The sequence below is a fragment of the Aptenodytes patagonicus genome, chromosome 3 (genome assembly GCF_965638725.1).
Source record: "Aptenodytes patagonicus chromosome 3, bAptPat1.pri.cur, whole genome shotgun sequence".
Classification (NCBI taxonomy): Eukaryota; Metazoa; Chordata; class Aves; order Sphenisciformes; family Spheniscidae; genus Aptenodytes; species Aptenodytes patagonicus.
In genome coordinates this window covers 54,347,027-54,368,967 of record NC_134951.1, presented here as the reverse complement: position 1 = coordinate 54,368,967, position 21,941 = coordinate 54,347,027, and the positions used below count along the sequence as shown (strand labels likewise).

The window sequence follows — 21,941 nt, the reverse complement described above, 5'->3', positions numbered from 1 at the left end:
TTCCCAACAATTCACATGTTGTTCATTTTTAGCCAGCTTCTCATTCCTAAGGGATTACACTGGTCTTTGTTCATCAGTGTCCCTTCTGTAGAAAGCCACATGCAAACAAATATGTCGATTCACTTGGTTAACTTCTGAACTTTTTTCCTAATGTGTGTTGAATGTATTAAAAGAAAACTCCTCTCTTCTCCTCCTACACGGCTGTACGGGCTGGAATCCTGTGAAATAGAGTTGTTCTTAAAAGCACGCTGGGCTGTTTTTGCAAACCTTGTCTCCTCCTACTTTCCCAGGACACCCGAAGGGGAAGATGGTTGAGGAGAAGACCTTCTAATAGGGCATCGTTACACTGTGCTTAGCCAGGATTACAGCAAGCGTCATACCGTATTGGTAACTTCCAAAACATATGCTCTTCCAAGCATTGTTTCACAAGTTGGATTCATTTTAGTTCACCAGTATGTCATCTATGTAAAACATTTAGTGCTGGCTTAATGTCATACCATAGTGTAGCATGATTTAAAATGTATCCTGTTTTACATATTGATGCAAATAGCCAGAATTATTTCAGACTTACACCATTTCTAAGGACAATTGTGGTGTAGTGTAGCAGGTGCTCTGACAGTATATCTAAGAGTACTGCCCTGTAATGGTTTGTGTATGATAGGTAAATGCCATGCTGTTAGTAGATAGTGGATATTCTCAATTAGAACAACAGGTTGAAGCGCTGATTTAAAAATCTTGATTCTCTTTCCAGCGCTACTTGTGTGTATATCAAACAGTATCATTTCTATTAAGTCTAAGGTTTAGTGCATGATTTGAACTACGTTTGGAAGAAGCTTGGAGGAGTAGGAATGAAGAGGACATCCTGTTTTACGCAGTAGGGAAGGCTTGTGGTCCAGACATATGATTGCAACGGTAAATACCAGAAGTTTTAGTGTTAGTGTACCCTGTGTGAACCAATGGGCTGTAGGAGGTGGGAATCTGGCACAGCCTTGTAAAGTACATCTTTACAAGAGACAGGGACTGAGACACTGCTGTACGATGGGGCTATTAATTTTTCTTCTTCTTTGGGGTCTTTGCCAAATTAGCAGCAGTCTCTCTCTTAAGTCTGTGTAACAACTCTGCTACTGTTGTGAAAGAGTTATTTTTAAATTTGCTTTTTTATCTGTGCCTTCCTGTGCACAGAGAAGGAGAGGCATTTGGTTCTTGTGTCTTGCCCCTGTTGGTGGCCATTGTGGCTCATCTTTGTAACACCAGATTATAGACACGATGGGAAATATGCCTGATTTTTACAGAACAGTATTGTATAAATTTTAAACGTATTTGCTCTTCTGCTTATGGCTTGGTTATTGGAAGTTTGTGCAGTTGGGACTAAGGAAGGTATTGTAATCTTGTCAAGAAAAAGCAAATTGAAAACAGAGGAATTTATATAAATATAAAATATAAATAGAGGGATAATGACAGCACAAAGGTTCTAACGTTTAATTTACTTTCTTATAAATGATGTCAGCTTCTGAATTAAGAAAAAGCTCTTTGGGAATGTTATCAGCCTGGCTAAAATGGTTTAGTTCTTGCCTTGAAAGGAGCCCTTCATTCTAATCATATGCAGTATGTTGCATTGAGCTTGAATTTTCTGGTGAGGTTAGTTCATGCAATCCACTCCAGTAGTTTCATTCTATAAATGAAAAATTTCATTGAAAGTGTCTTAAGGACGATTATGAATGTGACATTGGGAAAAAACACGTTCCTTTAAATTTCCTTTATCTAACTACTTATTCCAAATCTTCAGCAGGTATTATTGTGGACCCTTAGCTTTATTTCTGGTTATCTCGTCAGAATTAGGGTTAGATTGTGCTCAGTGCTGTGGATATATCCCAAGCAGCAGCACAACAGCTCCTCCACTTTGCTTCAGAAACAAATAGGTTGGATTTTACCTTCTTTTACTATGAATCCTCAGAACGTCCTACTCACTAATAGTTCTTTTTGCAGCATTAATAGTTACATCTTTTTTGTTTCGTAGGCTAGGCAACGATGACAACCAGTTTGAGATCAGCATGGCCAACAGCGGATGTGAGGTGCATCGCTTTGACCCCAGCATCAAGTCAGCACACATTCAGGAGGGTCGGCACCTCTGGTATCATCGCCTGTCCATTGATTGGAGGGATCCCAATCCAGCCATCGCTGCTCATAAACTTCACAGCAACACGAAGAAGCTGGGCACAATATTGAATGAATTTGGACATCAGAAGGTAAGGACTCGGGGGTCAGGTTTCTGACTGCAGGATTAGGTGTTGGGAAAGCTGCAGAACTTCCTCCTTGCTGTCTCAGGAGTTCGGACACTTTCCAAGGTTATATCCTGACAACGGGTCTTTCTTCAGCAATACCTGTATTTCTTGTAGGGGTGCCTTTCCTGTCTTGCTTTTTCTGTGTGCTGATAACAGCCACCTTGATTTTAAATCACTAGCCATATACTAAATACTTTCCTCCTCCTCCCTTCCTTTTCCCTTCAACTAGCTGGTGACATTGGGTGCTAGTATTTTTAGTCCTGTGGAAGTTCTGGTCTTTGCCTGAGTATGAGCACTAAACTACTCATATAGCCAAGTTTATAAAGAGAAAAAAAAAATATTTGCAACACTAGTTAGAAGAGAAGAGGTAATGGATGGGTTGTTTACATTTTCAAGGTCACTGGTCCTAATTACAGTCATCGACAACAAAAACATCCTGTTTTGAAATTGGCAACGATCTGGGTTTTTTAACATTTCCCAGTTTGTTTTTAAGGAACTGTAAAGACATCAGAAATCTTCAAGTCTCAAATAACTGTTGCCAGAACACATTTGAGGAAGTTCCTTAGGTTGCTTTTAAGAGAGTTTTTCCCTCGGAGGATATACAAGCATGAATTCAAATGCTAATGTACTTCATTGCCTGCAGCTAGTTCTGCTTGTCTTTGTTTTTTAAGAAATAGGCAGCCTGAGCTAAGGAGGAGCTTTTCTGTAAGATTTACAAAGCAAGCAGTGCAATGTTTGTTTGGTTTGTTACAAAATGCAAGATGTCCTTTTCAGTTAACTTCTTGCTTTTCTTTAGTATTTTCTTTTGGTTCAGTTCTACTGATTGGACCATTTTGAAGATAAGAGCAGAAAAAGGAAGCTTTTTCCTACTTCTTAGTCATACTGTAACTACAGTAGGCTATGCATTAGTGAAACATCTGGGGAGAGAGAGGGAGGTGGCTTTCCTTTCACGTGTGCCTTACATTGATTGTTTTGATTTTAGAAGAATTAGTCACAGAGCAAATGATTAATGACCTGATCCAGAAAAAGCGTCTGAGTCTTCTGATATACCAGACCTGCTGAGAACAGTCAGTTCTCAGGTTATCATGGTAATACAGAGTGATTGTAAGACCTTCTGTGAATGAGAAGGGTGTAGCTATGGATTCTGAGTATATAACTTTCTGGGCGAAAGTTAGCTGACATGAAAGCAGCCGGCTGGAGGGCAGCCAAGGAACATAACGCACATGTAACACATGCGGTCAGGCTATTCTCTGGCTGTGTACACATGGCATAGGATTTGGTTAAGTGTGTTGGCGCATCATGAACAGTGTGTATGGCCTCTTGCTCTATTAGCATTCGGGTAGCTCCCCTGTGCCAAACTACGACATTAGTGAAGTCAGGAGCTGACTTTCTCCCAGTGAGGATAAAGCTGTTAAAGACTCTGCAATCTTCTGTTACTTCCTATTTGTGAAATAACTGAATGGGCTGACTCTCCTCACATTGCTCTGTTTAGTTTTTCTTTAATTTGAAAGGCAGCCTGAGAAGTTGTATGTTGCATAAAGACACCGATAAGCTCCAATTTATGAAGACAACATCAAACTAAATACTGTGACGTTCAGGTTTTCATTCTTCTGGTGAATGTGAGTGGAATGTTCCCTTGACTGAATAAGTAAGTTAATTCAAAACAGTTTCACAGAATATTTTCCAAAGCACTTTTTTCAATTAGGAAGTTAAAACGCTCTTCATCCCATTCTTTAAAATGGGACTTTAAAAATCCTTCCGCCTACCCTCAAAGTCATTCCTTTCCCACTTCAAGGCAGGAATTCCAGGCAGCTGCATTCAAAGTTAATGCCTCATTTTCTCCTTGCTTTTATTCTTTAAGATTTGGGACTTGATCCAAGACCTTCCAAGTGATTGAGAGTATTTCCACTGATGTCAGAGACTTTGGGTCAGGCTGATGAAGAGAGGACAGACAAGGCCTCCTGGAGTTCTTGCCGTTGTAGCCCTGAAAAGAAAACATGCAATTTGGGGGTTTTGTGTGCAAGGGAATCAAAGAACTTGGATGGGCTCGTTTATGCTCTGGCTTGGATGAGAGCACACCTGCTATTCTGCAGTCAGTACTGGGACCTCATCCACAGAAAGGGAAACCCATCCTGATATTATGGCAAGAAATACAAACGGGTTTTTGGTGTTAGAGTGGATTTGAGGAAAGATTAAAAGAACTTGATCTTTTTAACTGGCTATGTGGCGTAACAGTCCTCAGTTCTCTGGGGAGTGTAAATAGCCTGGAGGTAGAGGACTTATCTAGTACTATATTAGGATAAGACTGACAAAGGAAACGTAGTCAGAGTATTCTGGGGAACTGTTAGAGTGTGAAATCTTTTAAGCCCTGGAATAATCTCCAAAGGATGTCATGAGAGTCCTATTTCCTGGTACACAAATCTAAACTGAAAATTTACTGGTGTATCTTCTGAGAAGAGCAGTATTTTATTGGCCATAGGAAAGGATAAAGATGTAAAAATTGATCTTGCTCATCTTCCTCCCCACCCCCCCAATTTTTTTGCTGAACATGCACACTCTGTAGCGCACTGCTGATAAACAGTGGAAAAAAGGGAGAAAGCCACTGAATGCACAAGATTTTCTTTCTTATTGCAGTGGAATTCAATTTTGTGAAAGCTTTCACTTTCATATTCTCTACCTACCTACTGAGATGAGGATGCTACAGTGCTGGTGTTCCCCATGGATTAGTGATAACTGGATGGGGAACTTCCTTCATACAGAGTCACTGGATAAATTCAAGTCAGAAGGGATCTTGAGAGGCTTGTAGTTCAATCCTCTGCTCAAAGAAGGCCAGCTGTGAAGTCAGACCAGGTTGTTCAAGGCTTTATCCACTCTGGTCTTAAAAACCACTGAGTTTTTTCCAAAGTGGAGACTGCACAACTTCTCTGGGCCAGCTGTTGCCCTGCTTGACTGTCCTCATCATGAAAAAGTTTCTCCTTATATCCAGTCTGAAAGCCCCCAATTTCAATTTATGCCTGTTGTCTCTTGTCGTACTTCTATGCACTGCTGAAGAGCCTGTCTCCGCTGTCTTGATGACCTCTTCATAGGCTCTACAGGCTGATGTTAGCCCCCCCACAAAGCCATCTCCTGCCTAGGTTGAACAAACCCCATTCCCCCAGCCTCTCTTTGCAGGGCAAGTGTTCCAGTCCCCAACGATCTTGGTGTCTCCCAGCTGACACACAACTATGTGTGGTGCTCAGTTGCCAACGAGCCCAGATTTTAGTATCCAAAAAAACTATAAGGGGAAGACCGTATTGAAATGCGAGCTCCCTCCCACTACTCCAACATTATCCCCTCTACAAAAAGTCCTAACCCTTAACCAGAAATTCAAACCAAGCTACTACATGTATTCTGTATTCCAAAGGTTATGCTATAAAGCAAAATTAAAAACCTTTGACAGAAAGGCCCTGAGCAGCAGAAGCAAGCAAGAGTTCATTCTGTCATGAATGGGCATGCATGAGTAAATCATGCATGTTCACATATGCAAACTCTTACTTCAGTAGTAGTTTTCCTCTTTCTGGAGCTCTGTAGGACAAATCTCATGTGATGCCATCAGTAAGCGCTCTGAATTTGCATTCCTTGGCAGTATAGCTCAGCAGTAGATGAGATGGTTTCTTGGAAAACAAGTTAAGCTGGAAAGGACAATCTGAGAATGCAAAGTAAAACCTTCATTTAATCAGGAAGTGCTCTTAGGTGTAACTTTCAAGGGACAGCACAGTTGCGTTCAACTCCTGCCGTTCATCTTGAACAAATTGTGTAAGAGCCCAAACTGTGTCATTGTTTATTATGAAAAGAAACGCAAAGCAATCTTTAAGTCTTGATTTTGATTTGAAGGCTTTAATTTACACTGCCTCTTCATGAAGATTTTTTTTTTGTGACAACCTGGCTAACAGGTGTCTGTTTCATTTTATTGAACAGGTTTAGATTCAGGGTTTCAAAAGGAAAAACCTCCTCCCTTTCACCTTATATTTAATACTCGACACAACTTCAAACACTACACCCTGAAGCCATTTTGATTAATAACCTCATCTCCTCCTAGGCAAGTAATTTATCACTTGCTCCTCTCTTAAAGCAGATACTATAGACTCTATTTCGTACTGCACTTCCAGTTTTGGGAAGACTGGTGTGAAAGAGCAAAGATTAAAGAAAAGCGATTTACCATTTTGGTTTAAAATCGGCTCTGTTGGCAGTACACAAATAAATATAAAAGCACTAGGAAAACTGTATAACAACTTAGTTGTGTATGGAGATTTGATTAACAAAACAAAAAATTAACTCTTCAGGTTGGGAAAAGTCCATGTTCAAGTTTTGGAGCAACCAAATCCATGCAACTGCTCTTTACTACACACACGTCAGGACTGCAGGGGCCAGAATAGTCTTTTGAATTCTTGACCCTGCCTAAACAAAATCATTTAACTTTGATTATCCCTTGCAAGGGTAGACTTAGGTATTGCACTGGGAGCCTGGGGGTTAGTTAGTGTGAGTTATGTTCACTAAGGGGCTGCCATGCCCAAGTTCAGCGTGTGGATGCCACCAGTGTTTATAAACTCAGCTCAGCTGCCATCTTAACTCACAGAAGGTCCTCAGTACAGGCTGATGAGCGCCTGCAGACTGGTCTATGTCCTGATGTGGAAGCCTGAGCTCGGGATGAGAAGCCAGGAGCTCAGAAGCCCAGGAGCTCTTGCAGGGAGGTGAGTCCTTGTCACTGTTGCTGCTGCAGCCGGGGAACAGCCCCCTTCACCTTGCTGGAGCAGGAGGCACAAGTTCAGATCTGCACTCTGCTACGTTTGGCTTAGCGTCAGAAACACCAAATGAGACCAGCCCTCTTGAATCGCTGGATCATACAAATCCTTAAGTAAATGTTTGGAGTTCTGTCTTGAAAGGGCTTAATTTTTTCTTTGCTTCATTATGCTTATTTGGGGCTTTTCCAGAATCTCAATTCTAGAAGGGGAAAACCCACCCTTCATCTGATTTTTAGCCTCATTATTTTCACATCCAAGTTTTCTTGTGCAATCAATGGTCTTTAGGCTTAAGTGGCCCTTTTTCTGCAGCTGTTATTTACCATCCAGATATATTTGTACCATCCAGATATATTTGTGAAGAACAGCCTTTGCTTTGGTAGGGTTATCATGCTGGCCTCTCTAAGTCTCCTCCGACATGAGAGATCCTGTATTTCCCATAATATCTTGTTGTGGTTTAACCTGGCAGGCAGCTAAACACCACACAGCCGTTCACTCACTCCCCGCCCCCGGTGGGATGGGGGAGGGAGTCGGAAAAAAAAGTAAAATTCATGGGTTGAGATAAAGACAGTTTAATAGGACAGAAAAGGAAAGGAAAATAATAATAATAATAATAATAATAATAATAATAATGATAAAAGAATATACAAAATAAGTGATGTACAATGCAATTGCTCACCACCCGCTGACCGATGCCCAGCCAGTCTCCAAGCAGTGGCCGCCCCCTCCCTCCCCCCAGCTCCCCTCAGTTTAGGTACTGAGCATGACATCACATGGTATGGAATGTCCCTTGGGCCAGTTTGGGTCAGCTGTCCTGGCCGTGCCCCCTCCCAGCTTCTTGTGCACCTCCAGCCTTCTCAGTCGGTAAAGCATGGGAAGCTGAAAAGTTCTTGACTAGTGTAAGCACTGCTCAGCAACAACTAAACCATCGGTGTGTTATCAACATTATTCTCATGCTAAATCCAAAACACAGCACTGTACCAGCTACTAGGAAGAAAATTAACTCTATCCCAGCCAAAAACAGGACACATCTTATTAGCGTTTTGTTGCCCCTCCTGCAGCTGGAGCGTCAGCAGTCAGTACTATTCAGAAGTCCCAATGGGGTGTCTGCTAAGGCTCAGGCTGTGACTGCCTTACTCCCCATCCTGAAAATGTCTGCACTGCTACCGCTTGTCATCTCGTTTGATTTTATGTGGATGCATCAGACTATCTCTTTGTTATATCAGTTTCTGCATGGCACAGTAGAAGGAGTTTTGTCCCAGAGCACTGATTTTTTTAAAAGTGTAAATGGCTGGTCCTGGCCTATTTGTAGTAGGAGTAACTCTGCACAGTAAAGTCCCACGTTAGCACTGGACCCTTTTGCACCAGGCAGATGTAATACTGTAGCTGTAACAGCTTATAGTCTAAATAAATGACCTGCCAGGGGATGGAGGAGCATGGAACCCACCTCCATTAACTTAAATTGCTACACTTGAGATAGCTGTTGAGGTCCTCATAAACTCAAGGGAAACCGTTAAGGTGCAGTTCATCTCATTCAAGGGCAGATGTTTAAAACAGGCTGGATGGTGTGACCTGCACATCTCAAATTGCCCTTCAGAAGTTCCTGTTCTTCTCTGTCGCCTATAAAGGGAGCTTGGACAACTGGTTTGGGTTTAGATATCTAAGGCTGGGTGAGGTGGATCCCATCTTGAGTGACTTGCCCGCAGACTCAGCTCTGTGCTCAGCATCTGTCTGTCCGAGATGCTGTCTTTGCTCACATCTGTCTGTCTGAGATGCTCTCTATGCTCAGCATCTGTCTGTCCGAGATGCTGTCTGTGCTTAGCATCTGTCTGACAAGTCCTGAGATCAGGACTTCAAAGTTATGCAAACCTGTCTCACACGCCTGATTTCCGTGCTGGTTGTGCTGAAAGGGAGAGCGCCGGAGATAACATTGGGCAAGCTAGCCAGAAAATGTAAAGTAATTTTTTTTTTTTTTAAGTCATCCCATTAGAGCGAAAGCTCAGAGTGCTGGAGAACATGTTATTCTACAATAAGCATCTGCCTCTAGCTCTGTAATTTGATTTATGAGTTCTTGTGAGACTTATTGCCCGTAACACATGCATTCAGTCCCTCTGAGGTTATGTTTGTACATGCTGGACCAAATTCATTCTCTGTGTAACACGACCGATTTCCTTGCAGTCTGAGCACTAACTGTTGCCACATGTGAACGTTTTGTTTGGGGGTGCGTCAGTGAGTTGGCAAATTTTACTCCATTTGCTGAAAAGGTGCAATCAAACTGGTGCAGATGTTTCCAGCTGCAGTTGGAAATGCTGCCTCTGTAACCTTGTAATGGTTGCCCCCGAGTAACCTACAAGCTCCTGACACATAGTGTTTCTTTCCTGGATGTATATATTTTTTAATTTTAGCGATAATGAAGTCAAGGTGGTAATTGCTCTGTATTTGCTTAGTCAGCTGCGGCTGCTGCTGCGTAAAGTATTTTAATTGTAACTAGATGGAAGAATTTGGCTGCAAGGAGAAATGGGCTTGACAACCTCGTGTTTCTGGAAGCAAAGATGTTTGGACAGTGATTTACTGCTCACCACCTCTCCCACTCTCTGTGTCGTATGCAATGCCTCATACACGTTCCTTTATGGGGTTTTCTCTTGGTCCCTTACATCTCCTTTCGCCTCATTTAAATTCTCTCCACCAGGAGCAGTTGTCAAGATACTGTTAAGAATAGTGGTGTTTCTAGGGAGCGACCTGAAGGTGCTGTTTAGTATGCAATTGTCAGGCATGGAGTGAAGATCTTCTTAATGATACCGTTGCCCAAATGTGGTGTGATCCACAGCCTTTTCTTCCCCTAGGAAAAGAGCTTAGTGCAATGCCTGAACTGTAATGGAAGTATTTCACTGTTGAAACAGAACTTACGCAGGTCATCTTTAAAAAAAAAAAAGCCCTTTCAAAGCATATTATTGTCTGCTAAATTAGGAAGGAAGGAGGATTTTTTTTAGGGTTTTATTTTCTTTTTTTGTTGCCTTTGTTGTGGTTAAGACCCTTCAGAAAAAATCGGGTATTAAAAATCTGCTCTCCCTCAGCTTTACTAGAGGGCTGCACAAGCTGTGTTCAATTCCCAGCACAGTTCGGTGCACTAATATGCCGTTCCACCTTCTTTTCGACAGCAGCAGCAGCAGCATAACCACTATTTCAGCGTCAAACAGTTGCATTCAGGAGAGTCACGGCACTCGCTCCAGGCACTGTGGAGCCATCATTGGTATGCCGCTGCTGTAAGAAGCCAGTCACTCCTGGTTCCCTCCTCCCACTGAAACCGGAGTTCGGCAGGAGCCTGGGGAACCTGCCCTGCTTCACAAGGTGGTACCAGATGCAGGGCACCTGCCGAGCTCAGACCTGTATTCATGCTCCCCAGCTCCTGCTTAAGCCATTAACACCATCTTAAACACAGTAATGTGAATCTGTATCGTTTTAATTCGGCCGAGGTGCTGAATATCTGCTCAGGGTGGCGGTCCATGACATGACACTGGCTTTATGAGAATTGAGAGCAACCCCCTTTCCATAAGCATCCTGGTCTTTCTCTGCTACCCATCTTTCTCACAATTTCCAGGGAGTAATTGACATTAACAAGCTCTTTAGATAAATGCCCTATCCAGAGCACTTAGGAGCTCTCTAAAAAAATGTAATTTTTTTCCCCCACGTTTGTCCCTAGTAGCTCATCCCTCCTCCTGTCACTGTTTACAAATTCTTGTCACTGGAATTGGCCGTCTCTTGTTTTAATACTTTCACCTTAGTGTCTGGATCCTTTCTGGTCTCATTTTTGGTCTGACAGCAGTTTAAGGCATCCCTCCATTCTCAAAAATTTGAAATCCAGAGGTCAAAGCCACAGCAGCCCTCCTTTCCCCTCCTCGCTGCCCCTCCCAGGTGAAATCTGATAGTCGTGAAAGCAGTTCAGGGTGTTCCTTATTCACGTTTTCAGGAATGCGCAGCTTTCTTCCTGCCATGGTTGCAAGCAAACAGCAGGGTGGACAGAGAAACAGTGAAGCAGAAGAGGGGCAGGTTGGCACCTTGGACCAGAAATGGAGTGAAACAAATAGATCACCATGAAGGGGTTTAGTCTTAAAGGACTTCATTGCACTGGCTAGTGCAGATGGGAACCAGGTCCTCCACCAGATTTAATTGGAGCTACTCAGTTATACTGGGGCTGCACATTCTCATCCTACAAGAGATGTTCTTTAAGGTGTGGTGAATATTTTTTGAAGATGGGACCCTCAGCCCTGTCTTCAATTACTTGCATTTTGAAGGCCCCCCTGGGCATTGTATTAATAAACAATAGCAGGTCTTGCAGCCAAAATGCTCGCTATGAATGACCATTTTACGGTAGCCTAAGCCCTCTGTCCCTTGCACGCGTGCACACACTCACAGGCCTTGCTCCTCAGGGCTTCAGGATCAATTGCTGCTTAACTATTTGCCTTCTAATGCAAACCTCCTGCGCCGACTTCCCCCTCGTCCCCTCGTAATGCATTTGTCGTCCTGCTGCTGGCTTTCACCTTTAGCAAGACCGGGATAACGTGGCCTTATGTAAGCACGGAGCCGGGTCCCTCTGCCCTTGCTTGGTGCTGGGGCGACACAAACAGACTGCAAATGTTTGTTCCCCTTTAATGAAGAGACGTGAGGGTCCGGCATACAGCATTTCTTCTTTTGAGTAAACATCCGTTCCCACAGGCATCCAGCAGCGTCTGGCAGAGAAGATCAAAAGAACAGAAATGAAAGGATTTTCTCCCTTTGCGGGGGGAGCGGGCAGCGGGACATCTCCTGTGAGATTAGATGGCTGAATGGTTTGCAATGCAACTCGTGCACTCGGCCAGAGCTGTGCACGGAGTGACTGCGTTTCCAGCCTGGGCTGTTGGCTGCTGGTGGAATAAATGCAATATTTAAAATGTCTGTTTGCAGCACGGGCTTCGGCAGGCAGAGCTCTTGCTGATGATCAGGCTGATAAATAATTTAAGATCAGGGTTTCTGCAGCGCCCTTGTGGGATTTTTCCCACGTGGGCAATCTAGCCATCAGATTGAGGGACCTGGTGAGGGGATGTTGTTTTCATCTTTTTCTGTACAACAGAAGAGCCATGCAAACTGAAAAAGGTAACACAGTGCAAATGGGAGCTGGGGCACAGTGTTTCTGAGCAGGGATGCACGCTTGTGAGCTGCTGCCAGTCTGAGCAGGCAAGGAGGTCGCTGTTTGGGGGCTCATGTCCTCATGGTGGCTCTTCACCCTGTTTCCTCTGAGAAAGCATCACTTTGAGTCCTCAGCTAGCACTGAGGTTCCCATTGCCTGCTCTGGAGACTGGTCTCGGTTTAAAGAGATGGGGAACCAAGATCTCTGATGCTCAGGATTTTTGTGAGGGGAAGGTCCTCTCCCTCAGCATTGTCTACATGTAGTGCCAGCCTGCCGCATGCTTAGGGCTTGTAGATCCTGTTCTCTGGGTCACTGTACAGGAACCTTGGTCTTGCTGGGTAGCAAGCTAGACAAGATGTTAAGCACAGCACCTCTAGCTTTAAGGTCATTATAGCGTAATGCTAGCTAAACCCATCAAACCTGTCTGAAAATCAGTTCAGGCTTGGGGACATGTATTGTTTTATGACCAGAAGACGATTAATGAGTGAGCTGCTGTCTCTGGCTGGTCCAGTGCCCAGAGTGAGTTAAGATGAGAAGATGCCAAGAACTAATCCCACGATGAAGAAAGATGTTTGTGATGACAGGCCACAGGTGAAACCCTACAGCCTCCTGACCAAATGCGGCCGGGGAGAAAGGATTTCAGGCCATGCTGATCTCCTAAGTCAGGTGGTGGTTGTTTGTCCAGAGATTATTTTGTCCTTTGGTAAAGTGGCATTGAAAAAAGCCTCCTGCTAGCTAAAAGGCCTCTTCTTCTCTGCCTGTCCATTGGAGTAAGTGGCATCACTTGACTGGACTGGACTGGGGGGGGGGGCGGGTGTCTCTTTTTCTATAATGAGTCTTCAGAGAGAAATTGCTTCCAGATGGAGAGAGTATGCGGGAAACGTCTTGGCATCAGAGACCAAGGGAAGAAGCGGGGAATAAAAGTGCCAAGTGGCCCCCACACCTGGGCTCTGCGGCTGTGGGAGGGAGTCACTTGGGGTGCCTGCGTGGGTCTTGGCTGGGAGCAGTCCCCCATGGGACAGCATGGGCGTAGTGCTCCTGAGCACTCAGCTGAGATTGATGCTGCCTGCGTGCACCGGGTCGGCTTTCCGGATGGTTACATTTGTCTGTCTGGGGCCATTACTGCTTCTGGCAAGCTGTTGCTATACTGACAGTTGGCCATCAGAGAAAGTTAAATAAGTTTTCTTAATGTGATTATGAAACATTTTCTCTAGCTTAAGCAGTAAACATAAAACGACTGTTAATATCCTGCCCCTGCTGTGTAACACTTTCATGGAAGCATATCACCGAAACTGGGGGAAAAAAGACTTCTCTGTCACTTGCAAGGCTGCGGAGGATCAGTGGTGAGAGCAGGGGAACAAAGCTCATCTGCACTCATTGCAGGTTTTCTGTTTCGGTGATGTGTATATTGTGTGACTTCAACTGGACAGTTGCCCTTTGCTGTAAAAAAAGACCAAAGACCATGTAAGCACCCAGCTGCACAAACTGGCTTTGTGGCTTTGATGCCTTAAGCAGATACTTGAAGATGTGCCCGATCTGTCACGTTGTAAGCGAATAATCTCAAATGACACGTTTGTCCCAGAGTCATTTTGAAGGTGGCCATACAGACCATCACGGAGGGGTGTGTAAATGTGAGTAGGAAGGAAGGGAGGTAATTTGATGGAGAAGTGCTGCTGTTTGGAGCTGTACACCACTGTAAACCAGTAGTGATTGACTTTTCTCCTGATCTCAGTATCTGTGTTGCTCAGACCATGCCCACAGCAGTCCCCGTCTCCCCACCGGATGGCTCAGAGAGAGCTGGGATGGTTCCCACTCCTACCGATCACAGGGAGCACGGGGAGGAGCAGTCGCAAGCTGCTGGGAGCGTAATTTGCTATTAGGCTACGTGGCATCCTGTCTGCCATCAATTACAGCCTCAGCTCAGAATAAAAGGGAATGAAAGGGACTTAACATCCAAGCCGTCGCCTGCTGGTGAGGAGGGGCTGGGTGCATTTTGAAAGGAAAGAAAGTGAGGGAAGTATCATGCTGAAAGGTTGCAGATGGGAAAAGAGGGAAGCTACGTTTAAAAAAACTATACTCCAGAACCTGTTTGTTACCTGCAAAGTCGTGTGCTATCAAAATATGAATTAAACAGCTTTTTCTGGAGTTCCGTCTGCTGAAAATAGAGAATTTTACTTAGGTGGAGAGGGGAAAAACTGATGCATAAGCAAGCAGAGTTCATCTCGCTGTACAGCTGGTGTCAAAATGGTAACTCGGTATCAGGGAGCTGGAGCAGAGGGTTATTTCTCACAGCCGCAAATCCCGAGTGCAGCACTGTGGTTCAGGAGGACAGGGTGGTTCTGAGCTCCGCTCCTCTGAAAGCCGTAACCAGCTCTCCTCTCCCTGCTCCCAGCTTACGCCGCAGAGCTGCTCCCACAGAAAGGGAGGGATCCTCCTTACCTGACCTGTACCACATTTGCTGTTTTTGCCTTTCCTGTCTGCCGCTTCCACATGCTGAGTTTGTGCTGGAAGTAATACAGCTAAATTGCTTCCTCCAGCTACTCACTCTCAATTGACTCTTCTCCGCGGGGAGCTTTAAATGGTGCCCACGGGGCAGCACAGAGCCTGAAATCCCCGTTAACCCTGGTAGTTCAAGAACGATCAAAGCAAACAGAGCTCTGATCTCTGCTTTAGGAAATGATGCACGGTTGTAACAAGTCATTACCCTAAAAAGAAGAAATGAGCCTTTATACAGTACAGTGTCAACCTTCACTAACTAAAACACATTCTTTTTCAGCTGTTTTATATGCTTGGTTGTGCATGAGGAAAGGCTTCTTTTTTTTCCAAGTGTAACTGGTACAATGCTACACTGCTTTTTCAAGGGAGCTAAACACTGAGAAAACATTAAAAAAATCCACATTTTTTACTTTTCTGTGATAACCTAGTTAGTTTGTGGAAGATAAGAGGAACCAGCCTTTGCGAGTACTCGAAACCGGCGGGCAATTGACTGCCATATTTTACCTTCAGGCACTGTAGATCTTTGCCCTCCAGGATTTACTCTCAGGAGCAGACTCCAGCTGCACTCCCAGGTGAATTAGAGCTCTGAATTTATAGATTTGTCCACTAATCCTTTCACTGGCACTTTGAATCAAGGCATCTGGAAGGTGGTAGCGCATTTCTTACCTGTAGTATGCTGCTTATCACTGAGGGTAAATATCTCCTGCGTGATCTCTCATCACAAAACTTGCATTCGGTGTTAGCAGGACACTTGTTATTTGCTCAGATACTCTGACACAAAGCTGTTCTGCCGTTTATTTTACCCTATCCGTGGCATAAAATGGAGACTCTGGGCTGAGATGGACCCCTTGCATGGAAGGCCGTCACAACAGTTGGTGGGTAGAGACAGGTACCTTCCTCCCTCCAGGTCTCTGAGCAGTGCAGGGCACTGCAGGTAACAAAGAGCCTCTGGTTTCTGCATGCAGCACATCCCCACTAGTGTTGTGTTTTTTTCCTGGTCATTTCAGTACGTGTTTAAGCAGTTACTGTGGTAACTCATTTTATCCTACTGAAACATTGGTTAGCAGCCACTTTTCGGATCAATTTTGCAAATACAGCGCAGAGCGTGCAGAGTACCTGCTGAGCAGCCAAAAACAGCAGTTAGCGTCATGAGAGAAAAACAAACCAACCTGGATGATGACTGAGAACATTACCATTGGGAAAAGATGTCCTACTGTTGCCATAAAGCAAAATCATGGGAAAACAAAAGCAAACACTTAGAAACATACACACACCCCCCCAGAAAAAAAAAGGTTTTGCATAATTTGTCTCCTTTCAAAGTTACAGAAGTCTCCCAAAGATAAGAATCTGTGGTTTCTGAAGTATGGCAGCACAGTCCTATGGCAATTGCAGCCATGTGGAATCAAAACTACCTACAAAATTGCATTACAAGTAGACCTGCGAGTTGCTATCTGAAAAATAAGTAACCTATTTAAATGTATAAAGGGAAACAAGTGAGCTCAACCATGAAGTAGTTCTCAGCTGAAATGTCACGAGCAGCATCGTTTACATTCAGCCTCCCCTTGAACCCAAAGGAGCGCTATGCTAAACTGTTTCACTGACCCATGTATGGACAGACTGACAGGCTCTTTGTTGCAGAGTCAAGTTAGGAAATACCAGAGCTAAGGTTGTCCGTGCAACCTTCCTCTCCCCTCCCCATGTGGACATGCCACAATATGGGCTTTAATTCCATAATCCCTCGGTCATTTTCCACTGGCCCCCTGCCTCCCTCAGTGTGGAGGAGGCACAATGCTGCCTTAATGAGCAGACAGGCAGCAGCTTGGCTTGTCATTATTTGGTCTGTGACCGTGGACCTCATTCAAGTCCCACTCTCCGAGTCCTGCTCTGAAAACGCAGTGTTTTACAGTTTTCCCACAGAAGTCTCACAGCCCTTCACGGACACAACTTCTGCACCCTGCAGCAGGAGTTCAATGGTTAATACCCTCGTTTTACAGATGGAGACCAGAAACAGCAAGCGTTTAACACCTACCGATTCTTGCCATCCCATGCCCATCCATAGTGCCGGAGCACAGCCCCTGAGGAGGGCTGATGTGGTTGTGTTACCGTAAGTCGGCAGATGAAGAACTCTCCAAGACTCAGTTTGGAGTTTTAGAGAGCAGGCATTCTTTATTGCGGTGCCGGGTGCAAGGTGGAATTTCCACAAATCAAGCACACCTATGGCCAGATCACCGTTACATTTATACACAGAAATTACAAGGCAGTACACTCCCAGTTACAATGATTGGTTAGTGATTTACATACACTTATAATATCTGCTGTGTCATTCTCTTCTGTTACTACGCTTGCGCAGGGGAAGGGTCTTCACCTGGGCAAGGGTCTTCTTGACCTGTGGGTGTGTTTTTTAGTATTATAATGCGGGCAGTTCACTTCAGGATACCTTAAAAGTAAGTTTTGTTGCCAAGTTGGTCAGCTAGATATCTACCTTGCCAGGTTGTCAAATAACTCATCCTATATACAATAGAACCTAGGGGCTCTGGTTATGGTCTAGAGGGTCCAGAGAATAGGGACTTCAAGCAACACAGCCTTGGATAACAAGTAACACAGCAACCCCTACATAACGCTAACATAAAGATTAATCAAAATGTTCTTATAGTCGCTTATTCACTATCAAACACAAAATATAGAAAGATTCAATAAAAACTTACGATAATCTTCAACAGTTGTGAGCGCTCGGCACCTCAGCAAATCAGACCCTGGTGCCTCCAGTCTGCCAGCCAGAGAACAAGGGAAGGTAGACGTGGCCATCCCATTGGAAACTAGGATATCACCAAGCCCTCCATGGCAGCTGTCTTGCACAGTCCTCAGATCTCGGTCCTACCCTCCTAGCCAGCCCCCTTCTCATGCTTCGCCCTGTTTGTCTCTAATGACCTCTGTTTTCCCACTGGTAGCAGCATTATCTGGCCCATGGCGTAGCTCCAGGTCGTAGTAAGACAGGTGGGAGTAGCCATACACTGTCCTAGCCTTTACCCCATTGGGAACAAGAACAGCCCAGGGCCCGTTGCTCCTCTTGTCTCCCTTCTCTGGGTTATGCGTTTGCAGTTGGGAAGCACCAAGCTTTTCACCTTCCATTGGTTTCTGCCCTCTTTCAAAGACCCTCTTAAAGCCGAGGAAGGAAGGCACTCTGTATTGCTGCTGCTGTGCTCTGCGTGTACCTCGTTACTAGAATTTCCTCCTCCACTACCTCCAGCCCTGCCTTTTAAATCTCTGCCCAAGCTCTCCATCATACTCCTTTTTCCCAATGTATTTCACCCAAACTTCCAGTCTGAGGATAACTCCTCCATCAGTCTCTGGTCCCAGCCTCTTCAACCTCTGCACTTTTTGTCTTAATGTCTCTTCCCTCTGCTACCAGCCCTGCCTGCCTCTGTCTGTCCCTCAGGCAACCGGGGACCACGGACTGCAGAGCTTTGGGCATCCAGGTGTGATCAGTGTAGTACTACAGGTCCAGGTAGACTGGAGGGACCTTTGCCATGAAGTGAGAGCCCCTGTGTAGGAAGCCTACACAGTTACTGTCGTTTATTTTTGACATGTGAGGTTAAAATTTGAAATTAATTAATTAACTCTTAAAACTTCTTGTCCAATGTCTTTTGACATTGTGGTTTTGGTCCCTAACCCCAGGTCAGGGATGAGGAAGAGTGTGGCAAGATAGCTGTATGAGGCAGCCTTCCTCCTCTCAACTGCACTTACCTATGGAAGTGGATGGCCAAGTTATTTACAGCCCTGGCCCTGCTCCCTAGGCTTTAGACTGGTGAAGGGCATTTATGCACATTTATGGGTGAAGTTGAGGAACGAACAGCATTTCCCTTAGCCAAGGCACAGTTGAAGAAGCAGCCACGCGAGCCCCTCACACGGTCCTGGCAGCTCACCTCACCCAAACCCTGCCATGGCCCTGTGGTTTCTGGCTACGGCCCCTGTGAAGCAGAGCTCACAGCACAACCCCTGCCCTGCGCCCCTGAACAGAGGGGTCCACGAGCCAGGGCCCCAGCCCGCATGGACGGGGCATGGCCTGACGCCAGTGAGGCGTCCTGGGATGGGGCAGCTTAGGGAAGCAGTTGCCTTGGCAATGCTTTTACATCACCTGCCCAAATTTCTCTCCTGTACCTGCACAGGTGCCTTTTCCAACACTGCCTCAAGGGTTAGGGTAGGCTGCCGAGAGAGCCTGGGGTTTTGGTTTTTTTTACTATTCTTGACTCTAAAGTCTTCAGTTTTCACTTCAAACTCATCCTGAGCATGAGCAGATGGGCAGAAGCAGCAGTTCAGGTGGAACCGGCACAGGCAAACCCTGCTCTCATGGTGGGGGGGAGGAGTTTCCCCTGTTCAGCTCTGGGAATCACGGGCCCTCTGCAGCTTGTGAGCATTACTGCAGTCATCATTTTCAACCAGGTGCGAAATTTTGATGAAATGCTTTTTTTTTATTGAAGCATACAACTCCCCTCCTCCAGCTAACTGCCAAGCAAAATCAACCCGCACTTGTGTTGGGCTGTGAGATGTTGGTTTGCTGAATATCTAACGACAAAATTAAGTAATGGTCTAAAATTAAAACAGGGCGCTTGTTTATTAGTTGCATTTTTCCCTTCAAGCAACTTCACGGCTTCTTTCCTGCTGTCCCTTTTTCTTTGGAGCAGCTGCCCTTAAAACCCTGCAGAGTCTTTGCATAATTCTCCTTTGAATTGGTCCTCCTCACTCAGCATCCGTAGTGATGCCTGCAAAAGCTTCAGACAGCAGCTTGGCCGTGGGTAACTGATGACCTGAGCTGCTCACAGTACTCATTCCACTTTGGCCTTCTCTTGCACTTGTGTGGTGCACGCAGCACCTGGCACACAAGGACCCCGCTCTACCGTGGAGCAAGTAATCACTGTTAGTGTGTTTTGTTCTGTCGCAGGATTTTGTGATGGAGAGATAAGGAACAGTAATGCCTTAGTGTCTTTTTTTAGTGAGGTGGGTTTCTTTTTTCCATAGCTTTGATGCCACCACAAGATTTGTGAAGGAACAGTAACATGCTTTGATTGTAGGATCAGCTGCATCAGGCACCTTGGGGTACAAAGCTTTTCAGCCCAGGAGTTGGAGGCAGCAGAAGGGCTGTGAACAGGCAAGCATGAAGCTTCACCTACTGTCCATATTAGCCCTAGGATGTTCTGAGATATTTTTTTTTTTTTTTTTAAACACTAAAGGAACTGTGCATAAGGGCAATTATGTATATTATAAAACGGACAAGCCTGGCCTCAGAGGATACTGACAATAATTGCAAAGCCTCTCATTTTCATTTTTGTTGCAGATTGATGTCCTCAAGGCAGATGTGGAGAGCGCTGAGTGGAAAATTTTGGAAAACCTGATCCTGGAAGATGTTGTTGAGCAGATAGGACAGCTGGTCTTTGAGGTGCACATCCACTGGCCTGGGTTTGAGGTCAGTGGCAATGACAGCACCGTGGTGCGGTACTGGTACAGTCTGCTCCGAGAACTGGAGCTGAAGGACTTCAGGCTTTTCCATACCTACAAAGACTTATCAAAACCACAGATGTTTCTGAAAAAGGAAGCCTTCAACGCCAGTAGCTGTTACACACTGAGCTGGGTAAATACAAGATGGAAATATCAGAAAGGAATTTATGATGTGTGACTGCGAGCCATCTGGCCCTGTAGCATTATCGAAGAGGACTTTGGCGTCACTGGCTAAAGTTGCTAAATATGCACACAGTGACTGCTAACAAAATGGACTGGCTTTTATTTTTATATGTTGTCAAAAGAACTGGCACTAGGAAAAGATACATGGTGCAGATTTGTGTAGCAATATATTTGCCAGCGGGTACACTGTCTCAGAGGACAGAGGTTTCTGTAAAGGTTTGTCTGGGGTGGGTAACAGCACGGCTTTCCCATGCTGCCCCATGCCTGAGCGTGCCGGCACAGAGGGCATCCCTCTGGGGCTGCCCCGGGAAGCTCTGCTCGCTGAGCTGCACAGGCCCTCGGGCAGAAGAGCGCTCATGAGGAGGTGCTTTTCTCAGGAAGAGTCAAGTGTTACTTATCTGTAAAGCGATCGTCTTTGATTTGCACCTTTACTTTTGCCTTCTTTCCTATGGAACAAATTTTAGGCAAGAACAGTATGTTCTTCAACCCACTGGCAAATTGCAGCTGAATTTGGCAGAGGCAGAAATCGCCACCAAACTAAATTCTTATCTATTTGGTTGAACAGATTCTGAGTGCTCTGACTTTGACTCTATAGGGCAGTCTGGCCGCGGGAAGCAAGTTCAGCGCTTCTCACACAGGTGACGGTGGGACAGAGAGACTCAGCTGCAGGAAAAGCTGCCACCAGCACTCCCCCTCCTCACCCTCTGGAGGCTTCAGCCACAGAAGACAGGGCTTCCCTAGGTCATCTGCTCAAAGAACGGCTTGTTTTAAATTACTCCTGCGATGGCTGTAACAAATGGTTTTTCATCTAGTGAGATACTTATTTAAAAGAGCTGAAAATTAAACCTGGTCTTTTTTGTTCGTTTGTTTTGGGTTTTAGTTGAATGTTCTGCTGCGTGCCTTCTCCAGTGCTGGGCCTGGATACCTGCTACCTCCTCAACACCTCCCTGGCCTGGCCGCCTCTCCCTGACATGAGCAGGCCAGACCCCGGGTCCGCACCGATGCTGGCGGAGGTGGCGGAGGCAGATGCCCTGGCTTGTGGGCGTGCTGGGGCTCTGCAGGCTGGTATATGGGTTGTCTGCAGTGCACTCCCAGGAGCCAGCCTTGGCCGTTCCCTGAGGAGCTAAGGAATAGGGGGAGCTAAAAAATATATAGCAGGTTGGGTTTTTTCTTCTCTTTAAAAGAATTTTTACATTAAACTTTGCATTAAAATACAAGATGACACCACTTCCATGTCTTTGATATATGGCCTTTGTAACTGCCTTTGGTTTCTGACCTCTGCAGGGCTCAGTGTTCCTCCCCTTAGTGTGCCTCAGGCCAGCGTTGTTTTTAACAAGTCCCTCTCTCTCTGTCCCCGTGTTGTTCTTTCTCTTGTAATCCTGGCATTCCCCTCTCTCCTTTCACACCCTCCTTTACTTTTTCACCCTCTCCGCTGCCTCAGCTCCCTCATCCCCTCCTTCCCAGAGCAGGGCCCTGCGCTGAACCCAACATGACCACAGGATCTCGGCAAGCAGCCAGAGGGGAAAAAAAAGAGTAGGAGCTCTT

General features: G+C 45.3%; 1 protein-coding gene across 1 annotated transcript in view; it reads left to right on the top strand.

Moving 5' to 3' along the window:
* The window catches only part of METTL24 (methyltransferase like 24), a 50,873-nt gene extending 29,260 nt beyond the window's left edge, over positions 1 to 21,613 (top strand). The window contains exons 4-5 of the mRNA XM_076333411.1: positions 2,018 to 2,246; positions 20,053 to 21,613. Of these exons, the coding sequence (XP_076189526.1) occupies positions 2,018 to 2,246; positions 20,053 to 20,391 (568 nt within the window). The 3' untranslated portion in view covers positions 20,392 to 21,613. The remainder of the gene's footprint in view (positions 1 to 2,017; positions 2,247 to 20,052) is intronic.
* The last annotated feature ends 328 nt before the right edge of the window (positions 21,614 to 21,941 follow it).